Genomic DNA, 23,660 nt, shown 5'->3' with positions numbered 1-23,660 from the left:
TTGGGTATATAACTATGCAGCAGCAGTAACTCATAACCTAAATCCCTAAATCGTAACTCATTCCATCTCCATCTATCACTCTCTCCGGCGACATCTGTTCCTATATCCAACGACATCCTATATCCAACGATATCCTTCCCCATCCGGCAACATGTTTTAGTTTCGCAACTCGTTTGTTTAGTAAATTAATTTACAATAATGAAATCATCTAATGTTGATCATGTTTGGATAGATTTGTGTTTTGGAGGGTCATGGGAGAATGTTCATGGTGTTTTGCAATATATGCCTTTACCCATGAATCTTCAACTAAAACTGTCATTAAAAAAGTTAACTTATGAAACTCTAATGTTACGTGTTACAAATAAATTGAATTTAGAGCCCCTAAGTGGATTTAGGCTATCTTATCAGAGAAAAGGTAAAGTTTATTTGTTAACTGACAATGAAGATGTTGAACGATTCATTACTTACATTAGTGTTTCGCAAGATAATGTTACATTGTATGTTGTTGAACCTAGAAGTAGTGAAGTTGGGTCAGTAGCAGGTGGTAATCAACTAAGTTTTTCAACCCCAGTTTATGGTGCTCAAAATTTAATGGTTCTACCACAATTTCATCACCAAGAAAATTTTGTTTCACCACATTTCCAATACCAAACACAATCTCAAAACCCACAACATTTCCCTAATCTAAATCCCAATCAACTTTCAGCACCAAATTTCAGTTTTCGTATTGACCAGTTAGACGATGATGAGCCAACAAAAAAAATTGTAAGTACTAGTCAGTATTCGAAATTTGATCTTTGTCAATACCCAGACTTTGATCTTGGTCAATACTCGGATTTTGATGATGTTTTAGAAGAAGAAACATACCCTGTGTGTAATGATTTTGATATTGGTCAATACCCGAATTTTGATGATGAAACAGCCGCTGCCGAGGAAGATGTTGTTGATGATAATGAGGAGGAAGTTACGACTGTGAATAAAAATATTGAACATCAATTCTGTAATTCATATAACCCTGAAGAAGAAAAAGAAGAAGAAGAAATCCCCGAAGAAAAGTCCCCGAAGAAAATGCCACGGGAGTATAACTGGAATATGCCAGAATTACTTCAGATACCGGAAGAAGAGTTGGTAAAGATAACAGTTGATTGTTACACAAAAATTATTCGTATCAAGAAAGATGATTGTTTTGATACAAAGGAAGACTTGAAGATAGCTTTGTATACAAAATGTGTAGAAGATGGCTATCAACTAAAAGTTAACAAATCAAGCAAAGATCGTTTCGAAATAAGGTGTATGATTAACAAAAACTGTACGTGGCGTATGATTGCAAAGAGGATAAAAGATTGCGAAATGTTTCAAGTTAGGACTTTTATTGATAAACATACATGTTCAAGAACCCAAGTTTTTCCTCACCATAGACAGGCAAACAAAAAGGTGTTGGGTGGTTTTCTGGCTGAGTTAATGTTTTTGAATGGCAGGGTATATCGGGGACATGAAATTATGACTGACATGAATGCTCGGTTCAAGATTAGTATCTCATATTCTCAAGCTTGGAGAGCCAAATGTTATGCCTTGGAATTGTTGAGGGGGTCGCCAGAAGCATCGTTTGCCCAACTGCCGGCTTATTGTCACAATTTAAAGCTGAAAAATCCTGGGTCGGTAACTTATTTCAAAACAGATAGAGATGGACGCTTTGAGTTGCTGTTTATCGCCATTGGTGTTGCGGTTAGTAAATCAATATAATTTTGTTGACTCATTTTTGTTAGTTACATGCATTTCACATTTAAATGATTATATTTCTTGTGTATATTATTTTGTAGATTCGTTCGTTTATTACTTGCATGCGCCCATTTATTATAGTTGACGGAGCACATTTGAAAGGTCGATACCTTGGATTAAACTTATTAGCAGTAGTCATGGATGCTAACAATGGGATATTGCCAATAGCTTACGGGGTTGGCAAATCTTAAACCTCTGATTCATGGACATGGTTTATGGGGCATCTTAGGGATTGCATAGGTCATATTAGCAATCTAACAATCATATCCGATAGGGCAAACTCAATTGACAATGCTGTTAGAAGGTGTTTCCCAGATGCTTTTCATGGACTTTATGGTGTTCATTTGTATAGAAATCTAAAACCAAGGTCTGCTGGTATAAAAAATCACAAATGAACATACTGGAAGGCTGTAAAAGCTTATCGGGAAGTGGATTTTAATAAGCATATAAATTGTTTAAGACGTGTTTTGCCTCAGTGTGCTCAAACACTAGAAGATGTCGGGTTTGAAAGATGGTCAAGAGTACATCAACTTGGAGCAAGATATGGTTTCATGACGTATAATAGTGCAGAATCAATCAACGCTCTAAGTCGTCATTCCCGAAAATTACCCATTACTATGTTAATGGAGTTTTTTCGAGCCTCTATTCAATAGTGGTACTACAAGAAAAGAAATCATGCAAGTATTATTTCTTTAAATTCGTAACTTATCATATATTTTACTAAGTATTATTTATTTAAATTTACAGGAACATTGGAACATCGTGTTACACCATGGACTTAAAAAAAGATAACAAAATGTTTTGTGAAGTCAACGTCATGGAGAGTTGAACAATGTTCAAACACTTTGTTTGAAGTACTGGATAAAAACTTAAATGGGCTTGTCGATCTAAATGCAAAGACGTGTAGTTGTATGAAATGACAAACATCTGGTTATCTGTGTGGCCATGTTATAAAAGTTGCTCTTCATCTAAACCAAGATGATTCAAGCGCATACGCTATGGATTGCTACACTATAGAAGTATATCGACAGACTTATGCCGAGATTATCTACCCTATTCAACATCCTTCTGAGTGGGACATACCAGATGACTTACAAACAGTTTTACCACCAGCCATGGACAGAAGGCTACCTGGCCGACCAAAAAGTCACGATCGTATACCGTCTAAGGGTGAAGAGAAGAAGAGATCGACATGTAGTCGGTGCAAGGAAAGTGGTCATACAAGGTTGACATGTGGATCACCAATGCCATCACAATCATCTTTTCCTCTACCAAAATTTGGATCCTCATCAAAATCCAAAGCTTATATGGTGTCAAGCAAAACGCAATCAAAACCGCTATCAAAATCAAAATCCCAATTACAACCGGCTTCACCTTTTGGGACTATTAACTTAGGTATTTTTAAATGCAAACGTTGTATTATGTGTATTTTATGTGTAAACTTTTAACATTTTCAGTTAGGCATGTATTAGTAACTTGAGTTTGAACATTGTTATGATTTGTTCAGTTGTTATCACTTATTACACATTCATTTGAATATCGCAACGTGAATTTGACTATCGCAACGCGAATTTGACTATCCCAACGTGAATTTGATTATCGCAACGGGAATTTGTCTATCGCAACGAGAAAATCGCAAAGCGTATTAGACTATCGCAATGCTAATTAACTTTCGCAACGCGAATTGACTTTCACTTTGCGATTTTGGCTTTCGCTTTGCGATTTTGAGTTTAGCGTTGCGATTTTGAGTTTAGCGTTGCGAAAGTATACATTCAACAAGTCTTTTGTCTTCAATATGATGCATATTGAAATCAACAAATCAACTTTTACATTTCAATCAATTAAACAAGCATAAATAATAATTACTTACACATCAATTAAACAAATCAACTTGTACAAATCAATTAAACAAGCAAAAAATAATAATAATTCGTATTTTCATCATCAATTAAGCAAATCAACTTTTAAGAATCAATTAAACAATAAAAAAAAGTGTACCCCAGACAGTTGTTTATGCACCCATACATCAATTTCACGCAGCTCACTTTAGGATTAACATGCAGAAACCAAACATTTGCTCAAACAACACTTTCTACACATCTAAAACCAAAAAACAGCAAATTATTGAATTATAGGTACTTAACAACACTTGCATTTGAATTACCAATTGTTTATGGACACTTTCATAACGCGGATGCATGTAGGCAGCGTCTCACATATATCGCTCTAGCCATAAATGCTGAAACCACAAGCCTACTGCACCTCTATCTCTATCGGTGGGAGGTAGAAACTATATACTTCCTGTCGTCAAACGCTCCAAGCACATGCATACGAGAGGACCACAATCCCCTCTGGCTCTCTGCGTTTGTTGTGGCGTGGTCTCGTCTCTGATAACTGTAACATTGAACTTCTTTGGCTTATTGTTTCCAGAATAAGTCCAATAATTAATCGCATCCAAGAATTTAGCCAAATGAAATCTCCATCCCTTAATAATATCTCTCAAATCAGACAATGATATGTAATTTATCATGTTGTCATATATTATTGTCTTCAGGGATGAGAGCTGAAGCTCGACGAGAAACCAATGATTATGTTCCAAAACAAGGATAAACACCTGCAATCATAAGTAATAATTCAATTGCGCACTTATTTATGAACACCTTTAAAATATTTAAAAAATAAATACTAACCTTATCGACCTCCCACCATGCATGATAAAGTTTAGTTTGTCCATTACCCAACACATATGATTCATCTCGTTGATTCTTCACGTGAACTACGTGAAAAGACGTCGGCATAATTGTATATCGCATTTTTTTTATTTTTCCTCATTTTCCTTATTATTAGAAGACGTGACACTCATGCATCAATATGTTTTTTTACAAAAAAAGACATATATTAGTGAATTACATAAATTTTAAAAAAAATTAATCAAAATGAAATATAAGAAAAATATAAGACTTACCCCCCATCGAAATAGACATTGTCTTCAACCCCTAATAACACACCCCACCAAGACCGATCAAGCAACAAATGTATATCATCGTTGAGTTTGTATATGTCAGTGTTACACCCCTGGCTCCGCTCATATAGATAAAAATCAACTGTGGTCTTAGCCCAAAGGGTATTATCCAGAATTGTTTCCGGTAGTTTTCTCCTATCCACTTCATCTGTCGGAATTGTAACATCCCAAATTATGGATTAGTGACCAAATTGTAAAGTTTCAGAATTTGATGACTAAAGTAGAAGAATGAAATAGTTCAATGATTATTGGATATATATGATGAAGGTTATTTAGTAATTATTAAAGGAAATAAAGGGTAAAATGGTCATTTGATCATTTAAGGAAAAAAATGTAATTATATACACGTGGAAAGGGAGAGAATTCTCCAGAATTCTCTTCTCCTTTCTTCTTCTTCTTCACGTGGAAGCCAAGAGCAAAGGTAAGTTTGATTTAGCTTTTGATTTCTTGAAAGTTTTAAGTTGGATTTGAGTCTTTGAGGGTTATATAAGCTTAAGGAAAGCTTATATAAGTTTAAAACACCAAAGAGATAGAATTAGAAAGGAATTTCTATTAAGGGTTTATAAATGAACTTTTGTTATAGAAAGGTTTTTGAAGTTCTAAAGTTGGATTTGACTTGCCATCAGCTTAATTAAGAAGTATTAAGTGTTAGAATTGGATTTGAAACATGTGGAAAATAGGGTATGATTCTTGAAATTCCTAAAGATGAGAGGATATTAAGGTTAAAGATGAGATAAATGAATATTAATGAGTTTAATTATGTATATGAAAGTTAGGAATATGAAAGGGGTGGAAATATGAAGGATTTAATCCAAAAAGAATGATTTTTCGGGTTCAAAAAGAGGTTCTGGGCAGAGTGCATCGATGCATATTCATAGTGCACCGATGCATCAATGTTAAAACCCAGAAATTGTTTGAAGGTGCATCGATGCATTGGTAGTGCATCGATGCACTCTTTTAAAATAAATACATCGAATGCAATTTGTGCATCGATGCATAAGTAGTGCATCGATGCATCCCATTAATAAGGAAACATCGAATGCAATTAGTGCATCGATGCATAAGGCATGCATCGATGCATCCCAGTAATAATACAACATCGAATACATTTTATGCACTGATGCATCAGTAGTGCATCGATGCATACCTTCATTAAAAGATGAAATTGACTTTTCTCTTGGTCTAAAGAGTGAACCATTAGAGTATATTAGTTATAATACTAATATAGATCTATGTATGATGATGTAGATGTATAACGTGATCCCGTTCCGGATCAATTGAAGGATTATAATCGAATCAAAGCAAAGCTAAGGTGAGTGCACATTCTCTAGTATATGAGGTTCAGGGGAAAATAAGACCTGTGATAAGTCTATTTCCAATAGTGAAAAACATGAATTCATAGAAGTATGCATTTGTTATGATTTATATGTGTGCATGGGTATATGTGTTATTGATATAAATATGGTAAGTAAAAGGGATTAATGGTGATGATAAGAATAATAATAAGGATAATGAAGTGATAGGTATATGTGAATATAGGTATTGATATGTTTTGTATGTATTGTAAGATGATATGTCTATGTGGTAACATGATAAGATGACAATGAGTTACATGTCATATGAACACATGAGAAATGTTATGAGCCATATGAAAGAGAAAGTATATGTGATACATGAGGGTGAATCTTATGTGACATATGAATATGAATTCATATGAAAAGTGACATGAATTACATGAAAGAAACTACGTGATTACATGTATATGTGAATGAAACCATGAGCTTATATGAATATATAATATGGTTACATGAATATGTAAAAGGATATAAAAGATAATGCCCATGTTATGTGTCATGAGAGCTAGGGGTATAGTTGGCATGCCAAGAGTCGAGGGTCTATGTGGTCCTTCGGGATATATATGTATTCTTTGGAACATGTGTGAAGTCTGGTGAGACACATACTTGATCCCTAGTATATGTATATGATTCTTAAGGAGTGATATGTGGTCCTTCGGGATATATATGTATTCTTTGGAACATGTGTGAAGTCTGGTGAGACACATACTTGATCCCTAGTATATGTATATGATTCTTAATGAGTGATATGTGGTCCTTCGGGACATTATTATATGGCACTACGGTGCAATTCTACGCGGCACTCCGGTGCAATTCTACGTGGCACTTCGGTGCAATTGTATGAGCTGTGGTGACATCATTAGTGCACAACCTCTATGTACTCGCATATCTTTAGTTCTCACATGAGTATCATGGGCTATTAAATAGATAATATTAATAAAGTGATAGGATAATATGTTTGTTCCCTTGTGGAATTTTATGTGTGATATTGATTGTACAAATGGTAACTTATAAGACTATATGATGAAAGGAATCAATGATAGTGATAAAATAAGAAAGAAATGAAGATGATAATATAATTGATTGAGTGTACATGTTTTATGATAATATATATATATATGGTTTACATGACATGGTATGTGTATGTGCAATTGGTTATGGTATATGTTATATGATATGGACATAATAGATCATAGGAACATAAAATAAGATATATGAATGATAAGGACATATATGTATGCATATATTCGTTACATGTAAAAGTATGAGTGGTATGAAATGGTAGTAAGAATTGTTTAGGTATGATTATTAGTACCGTTTACCTTATAAGTTTTTATGCCCCACTAAGTCTTCGACTTAGCGTGTGATTGTTTCACACGTAGGTTTCGAGAAGAGTAAAGAGTAATGCGGAGCAAGACAGGTCAGTTCTCCTTACCAAATATCAGATCAGAAAATATATGTACTGGTTATAGAGTGTAGTTGGCATGTAGTCTAAAGATATAAATTGTATGAACTCTGATATATTTTGTAAACGTTTTGAATGAGTTAACTGTTATAAGAGTTTTTAAATTACTCACTCTTTTATACGAATAAATGTTTGAAAAGTCAATGTGACACTTCGGACTCGTATCCGGGTCGAATACGGGTTGGGGTGTTACACTTAATGGTATCAGAGCTACGGTTTAGCCGATTCTAGGCTTAAATCGAAGTCAGAAGTGTTTTAAAAAGTGTACATGCCAACTCAAAGTGAAAAAAATTCTGATCTGATAGTGTAAGGAGTATGCTGTCTTGCTAATAAAAAAATAGATTATTATGTGATAATAGAAGTATGATAATAAGAGCTTCGAAAGAAGTGAAAGGTAATAAACCTGAAGGTAATAGCATTCACCTGCCTTGGCCAGGCAGGGAGAAGAGCGAACACCTCAGGAAATGCCTGTATAAAATTTGGAAAATTATTCTTCATGATTGAAGAATGTTCTGATGTGTTTTCAATTTATACTTCTTTAACTCATAGAATGAATGTATCAAATTAGTTGATAAAGTTGCGAGCACCCAAGTTCAAGGGTGGATTTGAGGAAGGTTCTATTGTTATAGACCTTTGGTTGAATGATATGATAGAAGGTTTTCATTTCTTCAAAGTGGAGATGTTGAATTGAGTATTTTTGTTACTACTTTGGTAAGTTAGAGTATGGTGGACAATTGTCACCATAAGAACGTTAAAAGATTAAATGATGTGATTAGAATTGTATAAGAGTTCAAGAATAAGTGCATTGATGACCAGTTTATAAAACAGATGAAACTGGAATACACGAGCTTGAAACAAGGGAATTACACCTTGTATGAGTATGATTATAAATTTATTAAGCTAAGCAGAATTGATGCTGAGTTAATTCCGACTGAAAATGATACATGTGATATTTTGTTAGGACTTGCGCCTTAAATTAAAAGAGTGTTACTGGTTTTGAATTTGTTATCGTTTCAAGAAATGTTTAATTGTGTTAAAGCTTTAAAGGGAAAAAGCTCAGAACGAAAAGTTTGGAGAAATAAAATCTTAGATGATTAAGAGAATTAGTGCTTCATAGAATTTTCGCACCATCAAAGAAAGGTAGAGATTCTGGTTCAACTTTAAACCAGACATGAATTAGTTGTATTCTCCGTCAAAGAATCAAATCAGATGAGAGTTCGACAGACTCCAACAGTAGGGTTAATCTTGAAAGATTAAACAAAGAGTTAATTGAGGATAAGTCAGGGTTAAAGACAACCCTTGTGAATTGGGTTAAAAGCTCTTTTAGAAGTTATGTAAATCGAAGCAGAAAAAGTATTGAAATCTGGTGATTTTTTTTAAACAAGTGGAGAAAACATAAGTATAAGAATGGTAAAGAATAAGGTTTTGTGCGAGTAAAGTTGACTATCAAAGTAATGAAAATGTGATAAGGAGTGATGGTTATGGATAAATATATGTGATATAAAAGAGCATGGGATTATGAAGAACATGATATGGTTTAGTTATGTATAAGACAATGCAGATTATAAAAGGATAAATGGATAAAGATCAAGGAATGGATTAAGTGTTTTGCTAGAAATTAAATAATGTGAAGGATAAGAAGTATTTTAAATGTATCAAGTGAGGTAGATATTGTTTTTGTATTTAAGATGGAAAGAGTTAGCGTGGGCTAACAAGATTATGGGACGGAATGTATTGAAATTACAAGATTTCAAGATATGGTAGGTTATGATAACCAAATATGAAGTGAATCTGGATACAGTTGTATACTGTGATTATAGTAAAGTGATAGAGTGAAGGAAGTGAGGATTCAAATGTTTGAGTAAAACTAAGGATTGATAAGAAGAGTTTAAGTATGGGTACATCAATGATCAGTTTATAAATAAAGGAAGTTAGAATGTTAAGCTTGAATTATGGAAGTGAAATGGTGTATGAGATTGAATGTTTATTTGATTAGTTGAGTAAATTATTGTTGAAATAATTCCGACTGCAAAGAATGTATATGAATGGTTCGATGAAGGTAATAAAATAGACAAGGCATAATACTGTATATGAATGAGAGTATGGGTTCAATAAGTGAATTACACTAGGTTGTTTTTAACTGAAATGATGTGTAAGATTAATTTGATCAGGGCTTACGCCCTAGATTGAAAAGTTGTTATTAATTAGCTGTAATGACATGGATGTTAGAATTATCCGATTTGAAGGAAACATAAAGTAAGTTAATCAAATAAGATACGAATCTGGATGTGGTTGTATATTTTGATCATATAAATATGATATAGGCAAGGAGATAAATATTTATATGTTTTAAAGAAAATTTTGAAGGAAGAAAATACAAGAAAGATATGATAAGAATGAGGTTTTGTATAAGTGAAGTTGATTAGTAAAATTATAAAGATATAATAAAGACTGGTAATCAGAGATAAGTTTAAGTGATAGGAAAAGAGTATGTGAACATGAAAGAAAGATATGATTGGCGTATAAGAATATTTTGAGTTATGAAGAAAATGAAAGGATGAAGTTTAAAGAATTAGATGTGATAAAGATTATGTTGAGATATAGGTTATAAGTTTAACCAGAAGTAAGAAAGGTATGTCAGGTAATATGAGAAATTGTTTAGTTATGCAAAGTGTATGTTTAATCAGTTATGATGAAGATTTAAGGTTATGTTTCTTGGTCAAGTGGATGTAGTCAGAGAAATGAATAAAGATTTATATGTAGTAAGGAAGTTTTGGAGTCAGTCAAATAAGGATGAAATAAAAGTTTGGTGATTCTTGAAAGACAATTGAAGATTGGCAAGGAATTTGATTGATTTATGAGTTGGAGTAATAAGAATTAATGTTATTGTCTATCTGATAAGTGACATGATAGGAGATATAAAGTAAAAAGGTAGTCGAATAATTGAAAAGATAAGAACCAAGTTATTAAAGATGATACAACAGATTAAGTTCAGAAAGTAGCATGAGAACGTTAGAAGATATGTCCTTTTCAGGATGTGCAGTGAAAATTCGAGGACGAATTTTTTTAAAAGGAGGGGAGATTTGTAACATCCCAAATTATGGATTAGTGACCAAATTGTAAAGTTTCAGAATTTGATGACTAAAGTAGAAGAATGAAATAGTTCAATGGTTATTGGATATATATGATGAAGGTTATTTAGTAATTATTAAAGGAAATAAAGGGTAAAATGGTCATTTGATCATTTAAGGAAAAAAATGGAATTATATACACGTGGAAAGGGAGAGAATTCTCCAGAATTCTCTTCTCCTTTCTTCTTCTTCTTCATGTGGAAGCCAAGAGCAAAGGTAAGTTTGATTTAGCTTTTGATTTCTTGAAAGTTTTAAGTTGGATTTGAGTCTTTGAGGGTTATATAAGCTTAAGGAAAGCTTATATAAGTTTAAAACACCAAAGAGATAGAATTAGAAAGGAATTTCTATTAAGGGTTTATAAATGAACTTTTGTTATAGAAAGGTTTTTGAAGTTCTAAAGTTAGATTTGACTTGCCATCAGCTTAATTAAGAAGTATTAAGTGTTAGAATTGGATTTGAAACATGTGGAAAATAGGGTATGATTCTTGAAATTCCTAAAGATGAGAGGATATTAAGGTTAAAGATGAGATAAATGAATATTAATGAGTTTAATTATGTATATGAAAGTTAGGAATATGAAAGGGGTGGAAATATGAAGGATTTAATCCAAAAAGAATGATTTTTCGGGTTCAAAAAGAGGTTCTGGGCAGAGTGCATCGATGCATATTCATAGTGCACCGATGCATCAATGTTAAAACCCAGAAATTGTTTGAAGGTGCATCGATGCATTGGTAGTGCATCGATGCACTCTTTTAAAATAAATACATCGAATGCAATTTGTGCATCGATGCATAAGTAGTGCATCGATGCATCCCATTAATAAGGAAACATCGAATGCAATTAGTGCATCGATGCATAAGGCATGCATCGATGCATCCCAGTAATAATACAACATCGAATACATTTTATGCACCGATGCATCAGTAGTGCATCGATGCATACCTTCATTAAAAGATGAAATTGACTTTTCTCTTGGTCTAAAGAGTGAACCATTAGAGTATATTAGTTATAATACTAATATAGATCTATGTATGATGATGTAGATGTAGAACGTGATCCCGTTACGGATCAATTGAAGGATTATAATCGAATCAAAGTAAAGCTAAGATGAGTGCACATTCTCTAGTATATGAGGTTCAAGGGAAAATAAGACTTGTGATAAGTCTATTTCCAATAGTGAAAAACATGAATTCATAGAAGTATGTATTTGTTATGATTTATATGTGTGCATGGGTATATGTGTTATTGATATGAATATGGTAAGTAAAAGGGATTAATGGTGATGATAAGAATAATAATAAGGATAATGAAATGATAGGTATATGTGAATATAGGTATTGATATGTTTTGTATGTATTGTAAGATGATATGTCTATGTGGTAACATGATAAGATGACAATGAGTTACATGTCATATGAACACATGAGAAATGTTATGAGCCATATAAAAGAGAAAGTATATGTGATACATGAGGGTGAATCCTATGTGACATATGAATATGAATTCATATGAAAAGTGACATGAATTACATGAAAGAAACTACGTGATTACATGTATATGTGAATGAAACCATGAGCTTATATGAATATATGATATGGTTACATGAATATGTAAAAGGATATAAAAGATAATGCCCATGTTATGTGTCATGAGAGCTAGGGGTATAGTTGGCATGCCAAGAGTCGAGGGTCTATGTGGTCCTTCGGGATATATATGTATTCTTTGGAACATGTGTGAAGTCTGGTGAGACACATACTTGATCCCTAGTATATGTATATGATTCTTAAGGAGTGATATGTGGTCCTTCGGGATATATATGTATTCTTTGGAACATGTGTGAAGTCTGGTGAGACACATACTTGATCCCTGGTATATGTATATGATTCTTAAGGAGTGATATGTGGTCCTTCGGGACATTATTATATGGCACTACGGTGTAATTCTACGCAGCACTCCGGTGCAATTCTACGTGGCACTTCGGTGCAATTATATGAGCTGTGGTGACAGCATTAGTGCACAACCTCTATGTACTCGCATATCTTTAGTTCTCACATGAGTATCATGGGCTATTAAATAGATAATATTAATAAAGTGATAGGATAATATGTTTGTTCCCTTGTGGAATTTCATGTGTGATATTGATTGTACAAATGGTAACTTATAAGACTATATGATGAAATGAATCAATGATAGTGATAAAATAAGAAAGAAATGAAGATGATAATATAATTGATTGAGTGTACGTGTTTTATGATAATATATATATATGGTTTACATGACATGGTATGTGTATGTGCAATTGGTTATGGTATATGTTATATGATATGGACATAAGAGATCATAGGAACATGAGATAAGATATATGAATGATAAGGACATATATGTATGCATATATTCGTTACATGTAAAAGTATGAGTGGTATGAAATGATAGTAAGAATTGTTTAGGTATGATTATTAGTATCGTTTACCTTATAAGTTTTTATGTCTCACTAAGTCTTCGACTTAGCGTGTGATTGTTTCACACGTAGGTTTCGAGAAGAGTAAAGAGTAATGCGGAGCAAGACAGGTTAGTTCTCCTTACCAAATGTCAAATCAGAAAATATATGTACTGGTTATAGAGTGTAATTGGCATGTAGTCTAAAGATATAAATTGTATGAACTCTGATATATTTTGTAAACGTTTTGAATGAGTTAACTGTTATCAAAGTTTTTAAATTACTCACTATTTTATACGAATAAATGTTTGAAAAGTCAATGTGACACTTCGGACTCGTATCCGGGTCGGATACGGGTTGGGGGTGTTACAGGAATGGTACTGGCCGGTAACTCATGTGAAAGCCAACACTCATCCATCATGTCTGGCACGTGATAGGGTTTCTCAATAATTCGACATATTACGCCGTGTGAATCGGGCTCTTGAATGGTGGGAGGGACCTCTTCAACAATGACAGGGGCCTCTTGAACGGTAGGAGGGGACTCTTGAGGGATGATAGGGGCCTCTTGAACGATAGGAGAGACCTCTTGAACGATGACAGGTGAGTCGGGCTTCTTCTTACGGATTCTTTGCACTATTGGGGTGAACGGAGACGTAATGGCAGGTGCACGTCGTCTGATGCGTAAACCCCGTCGTGCAAGAAAAACCCGATGTAAAGCATCCACCTTATCGGGCCGCTAAAAATAAATTAATACATAAATCAATAAATAAACAGACATGATATTAAACAGTGAAAACAAAGACAAATAAGTTTCAAACTTGCACGGTATTCACCCAAGTCATTATTCTATCATAGTTCACAAAATGCATCAGATAACATTTCAGAAGTAAGCACTTATATAAACATTTAAAAGGATAACATATAGGTTTAGTGCATGTTCAAGGACAACATAAAAATTAGTAGTTTATTCTTGAAACTTAAATTTGCAACACTGTGAAGTTAGTATTTGTCTTTGTCTTTTGGTTGAAGTAATGCAATCCATTCAAGTTTCAATTTGCAGAAGAAGAATAGTTTCTGAAACTTAAAATCGCAACGCGGAAATGACTATCGCAATGCGAAATAAAAATCGCAACGCGAAACTAAATTCGCGTTGTGATTTTCATTTTCGCATTGTGATTTTCACGTTGCGATTTTTATTTCGCATTGCGATTATCCAGTTGCGATAGTCAAATTTGCGTTGCGATAGTCATTTCTGCGTTGCGATAGTCATTTTCGCGTTGCGATTTTAAGTTTCGTGTTGCGACTATTCTTCTTCTGCAAATTGAAACTTGAATGGATTTCATTACTTCAACCAAAAGATAAAACAAAGACAAATACTAACTTCACAGGGTTATTTTAGAACTGTTTAGCAGTATTGGCAGCAATCTAAGTGAAATGGTTAATCTAAGTGAAATTATGAGTAAATCAAGTTAAATATGAAAAATCTTAAACTTATCTCGTTGCGTAGAGTATGAACCTCATTCTGTAACGATGCTATCATCTCACGTAAAGCGGCTACCTCACCACGTAAAGTAGATACCTCATCACGCCATGCACCATTGTCATTGCGTAAAGTACCGACCTCCTCACGCAAGGCATTGACCTTATCATGTAACTCCCCTAACTCATCCCGTGGAGGTGGACAACAGGGAGATAAATGCCGTGGCATCTTTGTCGGTTGACTATCATGAGGTAATGGTGGAGAAGAGGCTCGATGATGTGACGGAATAGGCGATGGCTCTCGTTGTAGAGGTGTATAGTGTGGTCGATCAGGTGATGGCTCTGGGTGAGGTGATGGCTCTCGAAGTAGAGGTTGCTCATCATCCGTGCCATTAAAAAAATGCTTACTAGCTTGCCACCAATCAGTGGCAAGCTCAGCCTCCGTGGGTGTCAGCCTCTGTAATGGAGTGTTGGCCTCCTAACAATATAAAAGCTCAAACAAAGTTAAACGTGTACTAGTAATAACTTGTTTATATATGGTAGTATTTGTGTTAACTTACATCATTTATTGTCGTATATCGTATTAACTCTTCCTAATCCAACAGTTGTCGTTTCCTCTTCCAGGAAATAGCCCTAGGAATATCATTTGAAGTTTTTAATGCATATGTCTGCATGCCGGGAAAAGCCTCAAATATCTAAATCTACAAACAATATAATACACAAACATTAGTAATTGTTAAATAATTAATTATAATTTTGGAAACATTATATATAAATTCTTACCTTAAATGCCCAAATAAAGCCTGACAAAGTGTATTTGGAACCATCGCCACGCAAACTTTTTCGGTCATCAAAGGCAGACGACAACTTATTCCAGGTAGCTTTCCATAGATACGAACCCCACGGAAACAGGTTCCATGCATTTAGGTCATCTACCAATAATATTAGGTCCTTAGGAATAGGTTGTCTGACCTCTCTGCCTAAAAAGTCGGCATGCAAAAGTACTAAAAGGCATACTCGGACAACATCGACGTCATCCATCCAAGTAAAACCATCTTTCTTATTAAATAATCTCGTCAAGTCGTCGACGTGTAAATTCAGCTTCTCCATGATAGGCGGATAATATGACTAGTGTATCGACCTACATCATCGTGTCCGAAGCGTAGACCAATGATTAAGCAAAACTCCTCCCGCCCAAAACACGTATACGCCGGTGGAAAATGAAACCATATCTCTTTATTACCACGTTTTATACTCTCGGGTAGATCGCTAGTCATGGTCTGAAGCCATAAATGGGTCAACATAGCATCTCCACCCGGATGTTGTACTTTCAGCCATAGCCCGAAGTAAGTATCCTCAAACAATTTTCTTTGTACAGGTGAAAGCTTCGACGCAATTGTAGTGACTAGGCTTATTTTATTCCTTAAGGTCAATTGAGCCGAAAAAAAGTTCTACAAAAACAATAAACATATCAAGTTAGATATACCAAAAACTACACTGTGAAGATATACCAAAAACAATAATAAACATAAAGAGTAGTAGTAGTTTATTCTTCAAACTTAAATTTACAACACTGTGAATTTCGTATTTGTCTTTGTTTTTTTGTTGAAGTAATGCAATTCATTCAAGTTTCAATTTGCAGAAGAAGAATAGTTTTTGAAACTTAAAATCGTAACATGAAAATGAAAATCACAACGTGAAACTAAAATCGCGTTGCGATTTTCATTTCGCGTTGCGATTCTCAGTTTCAAATAGTCATTGTCTAAAATTGAAACTTGAATGAATTGCATTACTTCAACCAAAAGACAAAACAAAGACAAATACTAATTTCACAGGGTTAAAGACTAAAAAGTTTAGCAGTATTGGCAGCAATCGAATGAATTTAATAAGCAATCAAAGTGAAATGATTAATCTATTATTGAAATTACCAGTAAACTTATCATCAATTTCAATATGAAAAACCTAATAATAATGCAAAAATTTCAAAATAAAAATAATTAAAAAAACTAACCCTCGGTGGTTGATTTGGTTGATTTTCCATTTCTGACCGTGAATGATTGTGAGGGTGGCTCTGAGAGATGGAGATAGATGGATTTTGCCAAAGATGTGGATGGATTTCGTCGGATATGGGGACGGATGTCGCCGTAGAGAGTGAGAGATGGAGATGAGACTGAGTTGTGATTTAGGGTTTTAGGTTATGAGTTACGATTACGGGATATATTAATATTCGTGTTTGGAATTTAAAAATAAAATACACGTTGCGATACTAATGGTGCTTTGAAAATCGTATTGCGATTTTGTATTATCGCGTTGCGATTTTGTATTATCGCGTTGCGATTTTGTATTATCGCGTAGCGATTTTGTATTATCGCGTTGAGATAGTCAAAATCGCGTTGCGAATCTGGAAACTGATTTGCGATACTGGAGATCGTATTGCGATTTTGTTGGTCATTTTGGCAAATCGAAAAAAAGTTGGTCAAAATCGTATATTATAAAGCATTTTCGGTCACTGAGGTTATTTTCTCTTTAAATTATATATTTTCTGATCTGAAATCTTTGTAAGGGAGATGCTGACCTGTTTTACTCTTTTTCGCTTCTCTTCTCGCTTCTGTAACCTACGTGTGAAACAATCACACGCTAAGTCTATGACTTAGTGAGGCAATAACATATATGCAAACTTTAACTAATAATCATACATGAACAATTACTATTATCATTCATACAATTCATACACTCTTACAGGTAACAAATACATACATATGTATATGTCATAATTATTCATACCTCTTGTCTCAAGTTCTTATGATCTCTTCTATTCATATCATTTATCATGTAAACTTGTTATTATATCATCATGTAAATCAATTATAATCATTCACATATATTGTAACATGTACTCATATATGTCCTATCATAAGACACATACACAAAAGCAACTATATCATCATCTTCATGCTTATCACTATCATTGATTCCTTTTATCATATGATTCTGTAATCACCATTTGTACAATCATATATCACGCATAATATTTCACAAGGAAACAAACATATCATCATATCAAGTTTATTAATATTATCTCGTATTTAGCCCGTGATACACATGTGAGTACTAAAGATATGCGAGTACATGGAGGTTGTGCACTATGCTATCGCCACAGCTCGTATAATTCCCTCAAGGGGCACTGAATATTTATCCCCAATGACCACTGATTGTTCCGAAGAACCACTATGTCCCTACGGACCACTTAGACCCTCGACTCTTGGCATGCCAACTATACATCTAGCTCTCATGACACATAACATGGGCATTATCATTTATGTCATTTCACGTATTCTTATATACACATAATTCACTTACGCATAGAACATTTCCATGTCATATAGCTTATATTCTTTTTCACGTAGTCACGTAGATCCATATCATATAACATATATCCAAAATGCATATAATCACGTAGATCATTTCTCAGATATTCATGTAAACATACATATCATATCTCGTTCACATATGATCATATATAATTCATATCGCATATAGAACACCTTCACATAGCTTATATTCATTTTCGGAGTCCTTTCATATTACTTAATAATATATATCATATATGTATAGAATAACTTATATCATATCATCTACCTTAGGCTTCATTTCTTTGTATTCCCTTAGATTACATAAACTATGTCGTATTTCTAAACATATATCATTAAATAGTATTTTATTTATATATTAATTTAATTTATTTACTTAATTCAATTTCATATATTCATTATAACCTTTTCATATAGCTCGATAGATCTTACATATTTGTATCATCCCTTCATATTTAAGTTTCCTACTTGATATACTATTCCCCTTTCATTCTATAATTCAATCTTATTTAGTTCCCTTAACTCTCATTAAATCAAAAAGCTCTATTATACTAATTCTCATAGTGGATTATATCACTATGTACTTATCCAACTCATGTTTCTATTATGCATATAACTGTTACACCTGTTTACCTAGTTCTTATCACTACTCACAAACTCACTTTCATCACATTCTCCTATTATTACATATTTTATCTCATAACCATGTATTCACATAGTCTTATATTTCATTATCATATGATTTATATTTGTTCTCCTATGACTCTTCATAGACATCTATTTCCATTTCCATATATCAGTTGACTTATCTTCTTTATTCCTATAATTTCATAACTTATTTTATATTTTTTTCATCAACACTTAATAGTGTTTTTACATCAACCATATAGCACATACCAAAAGCATATCAATTCATATAATCAAACATACATACATTTCATATTAATTACATAATCATGTACTATACTATCGGAATAGACTTATCGCAAGTCACTTTCCATATAATCCTATGTAATAAGATGCACTCACCTTGGCCTCACTAAGTTCCAATCCTCTTTATGATTCATCTCTTTCGATCGAATCTTAACTTGATAATCGTTCCGAAATTGGTTCATGTTCGATATCTACATAATCATACATTGATACATATCAGTATCTCATTGATATAATTTAATCTATTATTTCTTAGACCAAAAGAAACGTCTATTTCAATTTCCCTTGAAGTGCATCGATGCATTCTATAGTGTACCGATGCATCTCATAACATGTGCATCGATGCTTATGCATCGATGCATTAATTGCATTCGATGTTTCCATTTTTAAGAGGTGCATCAATGCACTTCATGTGCATCGATACACATTGAACAATTTCTGAAGATTTTCCCTTGATGCATCGGTGCACATTGAATATGCATCGATGCACATAGCCCAGAATTCATTTTTTTAAGCCCAAAAATCTACCCAAATCAACTCAAATGCTTCATCTTTCATCCCCTTTCATGTTCTCAACTCATATACACATGCTTAAACCAATTTATATCCATATAAACCATCTTTAACTTCAGAATTCTATTCCTCATATGTAACTCAAGAATTAAACCAACTTTGCAATATGTTTTTGATTCTAATTCTATGGCTTCTAACTTCTTAATTAGACCATTGACAAGTCAAATTTAACTTTTAACTCTAGTTATAAACTCTATTTCAAGATTTCACCCAAGAACCTCAAATCTTTAATCCCTCCTAACTCCATCATACTTTGATTTTAAGATAACTTAAGCTTTCCTTAAGCTTAGTTATCATCTAATAATCAAACTCCAACCTTAAAATCAACAATTAATCCGTAAACAAAGAAACTCACCTTTGAGCTTGGAGATACGGGAGGAGAGGAAGAAGAAGTTCTGGAGAAATCTTTCTTTCCCACGTGGTTCCCTTATCTTATAAAGAGAAATAAAAATCTTCCTTGTCAAATGACCATTTTGCCCTTTAATTCCCTTAATAATTACTAGCAAATTCAGGAAATATTTCCAGGTAAATCATTGAACTATTCAATTCTTCTACTTTAATCATCAATTTCTGAAACTTTACAATTTGGTCACTAACCCGGTATTGAGGATGTTACAGTTTCAAAGGGAATGACCTCCTCCAATACTTGAAGCGAATATACCTCTTCTAGGGGCACGTCAAACAGCCTAGAATTATTTGATATAGAATGAGTCATCCTTTGTTGTTCTATGTCTCTATTAAGCTCCAACAGCCCAAAACTAGCATCAGTCGACTTGGAAATAGACCCATCTATATGATACATGCAACATGCTCACTGCCACCTTCCCACTATCATTAGCATGCCTATGACTCAACAAATCATTCAATGTCTCCCCCATAACACCTTTCTCGGGGCCATTGTCTAACGCACATACCTTCACTAACCCGGACAACTCCACCACTTCATCAGCCACTGATTGCCTCTCTCCTCCCTCGGACAAGGTTCCATCCAAGAAAACTCGAGCCTCATCAAAAACTTATGTGAAAATTTTAATAAAGAAAACACTACCATTTAACAGAATAGGAACTTTCTCTGGAATATCCGAACGGAACTGCACCTCCAATAGAATTCTAGCTACATCAAACCTATCCTGATTGGACATAGGTTCATCAATCCTTAGAACTTTGCCCCATAAGTTTCCTAACTCCAAAAAGAACTTATCACACCAAGCTGAGAGAGGGACGTCCTTAAGACATAACCAAACTTTCCTTTTCATTTTGAACTCAAAACCATCCAGATGCTCCAGTTCATCAAACCAAAGACGTATCCATTCTTTTCTATTTGACCAGCATGCATATCGATCCCTTTCATTCCTAAACTGGATAACCACCAGTAAATCGTACCACAAATAGATGTTCACATCAAAATCTTTAGCATTGAATGTTGTTTTGACAATATCTTAATTGTACATATTTTTAATTTTATCAACCAAGCAGCATTTTCTCCACAATGACTCCATCTTAGGAATGGAAATATTCCTACTTAAAACATCACTTGCAAGATATGAGTGAGAACCTCCATCATCTGCTAGATAAACATGTACCAAATTCTCAGGCCTAATGCAATTCGATTGTTGAAAACAGTATTCGCTAACCTGCAACTTTCCGTCGTCTTTCTGTGCATCCCCAATTGCTTCCTTAAACGATCTTGAATCCCTCAAAGATGGCTTTCACACCTTATCGGATCGACTACCAACCTCTGCCCTCTTTATCTTGACATCTGGTACTTTATCATGATAAACTCTAATCTTAAAACCATCGATGACTCTTTCATCTACCCAACGAATCGTTGTATTAGCTTTTGACTGCTTGTCGAACCTCACAAAAGCAAAAGTAGATCCTACTGATTTTCTTCTGACATTGTTATAAGCAATGTAAACATCAATCACAACTCCATACATCTGAAAAGCTTCCTTAAGAGAAAACTTGGAAATCCTTTTGCTAACTTTGTTGACAAAGACATGAAAACACTTTGATACTCGCTCTCCTCTCTCCATTTTCTCAGACGCATGTGTTAAGTTATGAATCGATTTAAATTTAAATAAATATTCTTTATGTTGATTTTTTTTATTTTTCATATATTTTTATGTGTTTATTTTTGTCTGCTTTATAACATATTTGTACCTCTATGTTTATGGTACATTTTATTTTTTATGATAATTTGGTATTTGGTGTTTCATTTATCACGTTACACTTAAAATCAACAATCTTTCATAGTTAGATACTCATATGTGTTAGTTTATTGATATATTCAAAATCGTTTGCAGAATAATTTATCAAATTGATCTTCAATCTTAACATCTAAATCAAATATTAAGTCTAATTTTAAATAAAGACAAAAAGATTATTAGTAGTTACTTTTTTTATAAGATGAAGTATTTATTCAAAGTAATATTTTCATTTTAATTTTGTTCACACCCTTTGAATTTTTATATTGAGATTATGTTGTCTTTGTTGTACCTTGCATACTACCTTATATATTATTAAACATAAAATGATGGTAACATTTATAGACATAAAAGTATTTATCATTAAACATAAAATAATATTTTTATTATTATGTTAATATTTTCAATATTAAATTACATTTTATATTAAACATATTTTAAATCACAAAATGAGACTTGTTACAAGAAAATGTAAATAAGACCTAATGGTATGGAATGTGGTTGAACATACGTTTCAAGCACGCGTTGTATGGAGAAAGACTTGGACCCCATTAATTTGCATCACTTTCCTCTTCAAGCTTCCTCACATAAGCCTTCAAAACCATAACAACATCTCTGGCAGGAGCTTCAAGTGTCCCAACAAGTCCAATTGCAGGACCCTGCAAACTCCCCAAAAGCTTAGCGTAAATCTCAACTCTGCTAGGCATACTTTCCAGCTGTTTAAAATCGTCAGGCCCATAAAATTTCCCTTCGAAAACAGCCCCCGTGAACTCATTCTCAACTTTCTTCTCCTTTTGGAACGTCCTGTAAGGTTTCCAACTGGGTTTTAACTGTTTCCACGGTTTCTTCTTTCTTGGTTCTGGAAATGGCGGCTCTGATGGAAGGGTAAGGGGGTAGTTTGAAGGAAGGGAAGGCGGATTTGGAGGACTGGAGAAATGGGGTGGTGGATTTGAGGGATGGGGTTTGGGAAGGCGGGGGTCTTGGAGAAGGGAAGGAAAGGAGAGCTATTTCCATGGCGGAAAGGGACAAGATTGAAGAGTTTCGGGGTTGCAAGGGGCTTATCTAGTTTTCTTTTTTCTTCAACAACCCAGAATTAAGGAGTTTTTTTTTTAATAGTTTGACAATTATAAGAAACTATTTATTTAGAAATTTTTTTAAAAATTATTGATAACACACATTTTACATACATAATTACTTCAACTCTTAATTATTTCTTAAATACACCCAAATTTACTAAGTTATAAATTTATAAATAAATAATTCATTTTTTAAGTTATAATTTAATTATTTAATTAAAATATTATTCTAAAGGGATCACATCTCTTATAATTGAAGTAGATATCTAATACGAGTTTGATATAATAATAATTTTAATCTTTAAAATTTATATATTCTATTATTTTAATCTTAATTAAAAAAATAATTCAATAAATTTAACCTTTCATATTTAAATTTTTAATTAATTTAATCTTCTTGTGATAATATCAAATCATAATATTAATTGGATAATTATTTTTTGTCAAAAAATAATAATATATTAATGTTAAAATATTATTATATAAAAAAAGTAGCAAGAAATTATATAACATTTTAAAGAGAATAATAAGTAATTTAAGAAAAGAGCAAACACTAAATTGATAGACTTTTAAATATGAGTGACTATATTTATTGAATTATGATAAAATTGATAGAATATATAATTTCTTTATAATTTATTTAGACTAAATTATAATCTTATTTAAACATGTTTACGGGTACAAGGCATTGTTTTCCTATAGAAATGTTAGCCAATCTGTGAAAAGGTTGGGCAAACTCGATAGAAATGTTTAGCGGAGTGGGGAATCTATCCTTCACAATCAAACCTCTAAGCTCCATTAATGATGAATAACCATTTTCACCTTCAAAATA

At 33.3% G+C, this 23,660-nt stretch overlaps 1 protein-coding gene across 1 annotated transcript; it reads right to left on the bottom strand.

Moving 5' to 3' along the window:
- Positions 1-22,266: 22,266 nt before the first annotated feature.
- Positions 22,267-23,627, bottom strand: LOC120180757 (50S ribosomal protein L10, chloroplastic-like). Its single transcript, XM_039186041.1, has 2 exons — positions 23,505-23,627; positions 22,267-22,756 (listed from the first exon to the last, which is right to left on the bottom strand). Exons 1-2 carry the CDS (start codon positions 23,625-23,627, stop codon positions 22,304-22,306), a joined length of 576 nt encoding a protein of 191 aa, XP_039041972.1. The 3' UTR covers positions 22,267-22,303.
- Between the last annotated feature and the right edge of the window lie 33 nt (positions 23,628-23,660).

This window comes from Hibiscus syriacus, unplaced genomic scaffold, assembly GCF_006381635.1.
Source record: "Hibiscus syriacus cultivar Baekdansim isolate YM2019G1 unplaced genomic scaffold, ASM638163v2 tig00112501_pilon, whole genome shotgun sequence".
NCBI lineage: Eukaryota > Viridiplantae > Streptophyta > Magnoliopsida > Malvales > Malvaceae > Hibiscus > Hibiscus syriacus.
The sequence above is the reverse complement of the archived record's forward strand: the minus strand, read 5'-3'. Positions and strand labels throughout refer to the sequence as shown.

Bases quoted from the DNA above. Each gene is read 5' to 3' on its own strand.
- LOC120180757 (XM_039186041.1), bottom strand. From the start codon at position 23,627: ATGGAGCTTAGAGGTTTGATTGTGAAGGATAGATTCCCCACTCCGCTA. The intron at 22,757-23,504 runs GTAAACATGTTT...CCATGGAAATAG, and splicing joins GAAAACAATGCCTTGTACCC to CTCTCCTTTCCTTCCCTTCT.